General features: G+C 57.6%; 1 protein-coding gene across 1 annotated transcript in view; it reads right to left on the bottom strand.

The window, feature by feature from the left end:
* Nucleotides 1-912, bottom strand: part of LOC105813434 (protocadherin-8-like) — a 4,584-nt gene extending 3,672 nt beyond the window's left edge. The window contains exon 1 of the mRNA XM_012648146.1: nt 6-912. Coding sequence (XP_012503600.1) covers nt 6-701 — 696 coding nt within the window. The 5' untranslated portion in view covers nt 702-912. The remainder of the gene's footprint in view (nt 1-5) is intronic.
* Nucleotides 913-2,330: the final 1,418 nt, after the last annotated feature.

Here is a 2,330-nt window from a genome sequence, read left to right as displayed (position 1 = left end):
CGCACGCTGAGGGCGGCCGTGGCGGAGCGTGGCGGGCGGCCGCCGTCCTGGGCCACCAGCTCCAGGCTGTAGGCCGCCTGGCTCTCGCGGTCCAGCTCCTGCAGCAGCACCAGATCCGCGCACTGGGCGCCGTCCGCGCGCGTCTGCAGCTCCACGCGGAAGGGGCTGTGTGGCTCGGCCAGGCGCACGCTCTGCAGCCCGTTGGCGCCCACGTCCTCGTCCACCGGCACCTCCAGGGGGATGCGCGTGCCCACGGCCGCACCCTCGGACACCTCCACGGGGATCTGGGCCCTAGGGAAGCGCGGCGCGTGGTCGTTGACGTCCCTCACCTCCACCTCCACGTGCACCAGCCGGAACTGCTCCTGAGAGAAGCTGACCACGTCGAAGGCCAGCACGCACTGCGGGGCCTGGCCGCACAGCCGCTCACGGTCCAGGCCCGCGTCCCCGACGGTCAGCTGCCCGTCGCCCTCGCGCACCCGGAGCAGAGAGCTGTTGAACTGCTTCATCAGGCGGAAGCTTGTGTCTCCAGACACTTTCATATGCAGGTCCTCGGCCAGGGTCCCGATGACCGTGCCGGGGGCATCCTCCTCGAAGGTGCTGTATCGCACTGTCTTGCTCTGGGCCACGGAGAGCACCCAGCAGAGGCTGAAGAGCTGCAAGGGGAAAAGGCAGGGGCTGCCCCATTGCCTCACAGGACTCATGCCTCCAGCCCTAAGTGCTATTCCGTAAGGCTAAGGAAGAGAGTCTTTTCTGGTTTGCAGGTCTCGGCGTGATTCCCAGGCTCTCCGAATCACGCTCTTTGCGAAGCCTGTGCGGGAGAAGTCTGCGAGCTGCAGCTCCGGGGCTCCAGCGGGATCTGAGGACGCGCGGACCCGCCCTCACCCGGCTCCTCTCCCTCCCTTCTCACAGGAGCTGCGCCGCCGCGCGCAGCCTTCACTTTTATAGCCGCCGATATGCAAATCAACAGAGCCAGGCAGCCAATAGCCGCCTCGCTCTCGCGCTGCTCTTCCGCCCGCCTCTGACAATCCCTTCAATGTGGAAAGGCTTAGAAGGGAAAACAAGAAAGGAAAATTAGGGAATCTTTCTTTTGTTTCTTTAACTCCTTTTGCTTCCCCCTCCTTTTCTTGTCAGCACCCTGCATATAGAGGAGTTGGCACACGGCTCTGGGAGTAAAAGGATCTGATTGTACCTCCCCTCCCTCAACCCCCTTCCCCCCTCAACCGCCTCCCCCACCGTGCCGGCTGCTAGAACTAACAGCGAACACGCTGGGGTTTCGCCCCAGTGGCTCCGGATTCCCCTCCGCCCTCGCCTCTGCATTTGCACCTCCGAGGCTTCCAAACTCTTGCAGCCCCTTATCCAGAGGCTTGCTCTGCGGACTGAGGCTCTGCTGTCTTCTCCCAGCTTCCTACGGCGCCCGGAATAGCCTCTCGATTAAGAAGCCTGAAGGATAAGGGAAAATTGATTTTATTCACATTTGTGTACACAATTGTGTTTTGCTCGTGTGAGCCTCGGTGATCAGAGCCGCCACTTCCCTTTCAGAAAAGAGCCCTGCGATATGTTAGTATGCATGTCACTGTCCAAATGGCTTTCTTAAGCCTTGGGCGTTAGCAGGCAAGGAAAAAAAAAGTTCCAAATAGGATTTAGCATAAGCTTGAGGAGATTTGGAAAGGTTTCAAAGATCAGACTGTATCAAAGGCTTATGAAGCCCTCGTTAGCAGTGGAAATAGAATGGCGTGGCAGGCGATCCCATTGGAGGCCCCAATGTCTGTATTATTTCACTGTGACAAGCTGAGGGGAGAGAAAGTTGAACAGTTTCCACAGCGGAGTTGGGCTAACTTGAATATAATGAGCAAACGCCACATGTATCCATTATGTTTCTCTATTCATCCCCAATCACTGCCATAACTCTCTGGCTAAACGGTGATGGGCGCTGAATTCCACACAATACCCGGCTCATATTAAAAGTGCATTTAGAGAACTTTCCCTCCTGATGCCTTGTTCCGCCTATTTAGAGGATTTTCTTTCTGTTCTAATAGGGCCTCTCTGGGAAGCAACACTCATCCTGTTCCAGAAGAACAAAATCACAGCGTGACGTTGAAACCTGGCACGAACCTGGAGGAACTTAACCATCTGCCTAGGAAAGTGTGGAGCTTTGGCATAGCCAAACTCTGGGCTGGGCGGGTCCGGGGGCTGATCCTGCGCTGCGCTGGCCCCACAGGTAGTCCCCTCCCATCCCTGAAGGCCTGGGAGATGGGGCTCCAATCCGGAACAAGACCAATTCTTAATGGTTCTCACTGAAGGGCTTTATCCAGCAGGCTATGTACACACGA

This window comes from Propithecus coquereli, unplaced genomic scaffold, assembly GCF_000956105.1.
Source record: "Propithecus coquereli isolate 6110/MARCELLA unplaced genomic scaffold, Pcoq_1.0 Scaffold11, whole genome shotgun sequence".
Classification (NCBI taxonomy): Eukaryota; Metazoa; Chordata; class Mammalia; order Primates; family Indriidae; genus Propithecus; species Propithecus coquereli.
This window is presented reverse-complemented; position numbering and strand designations above follow the sequence as displayed.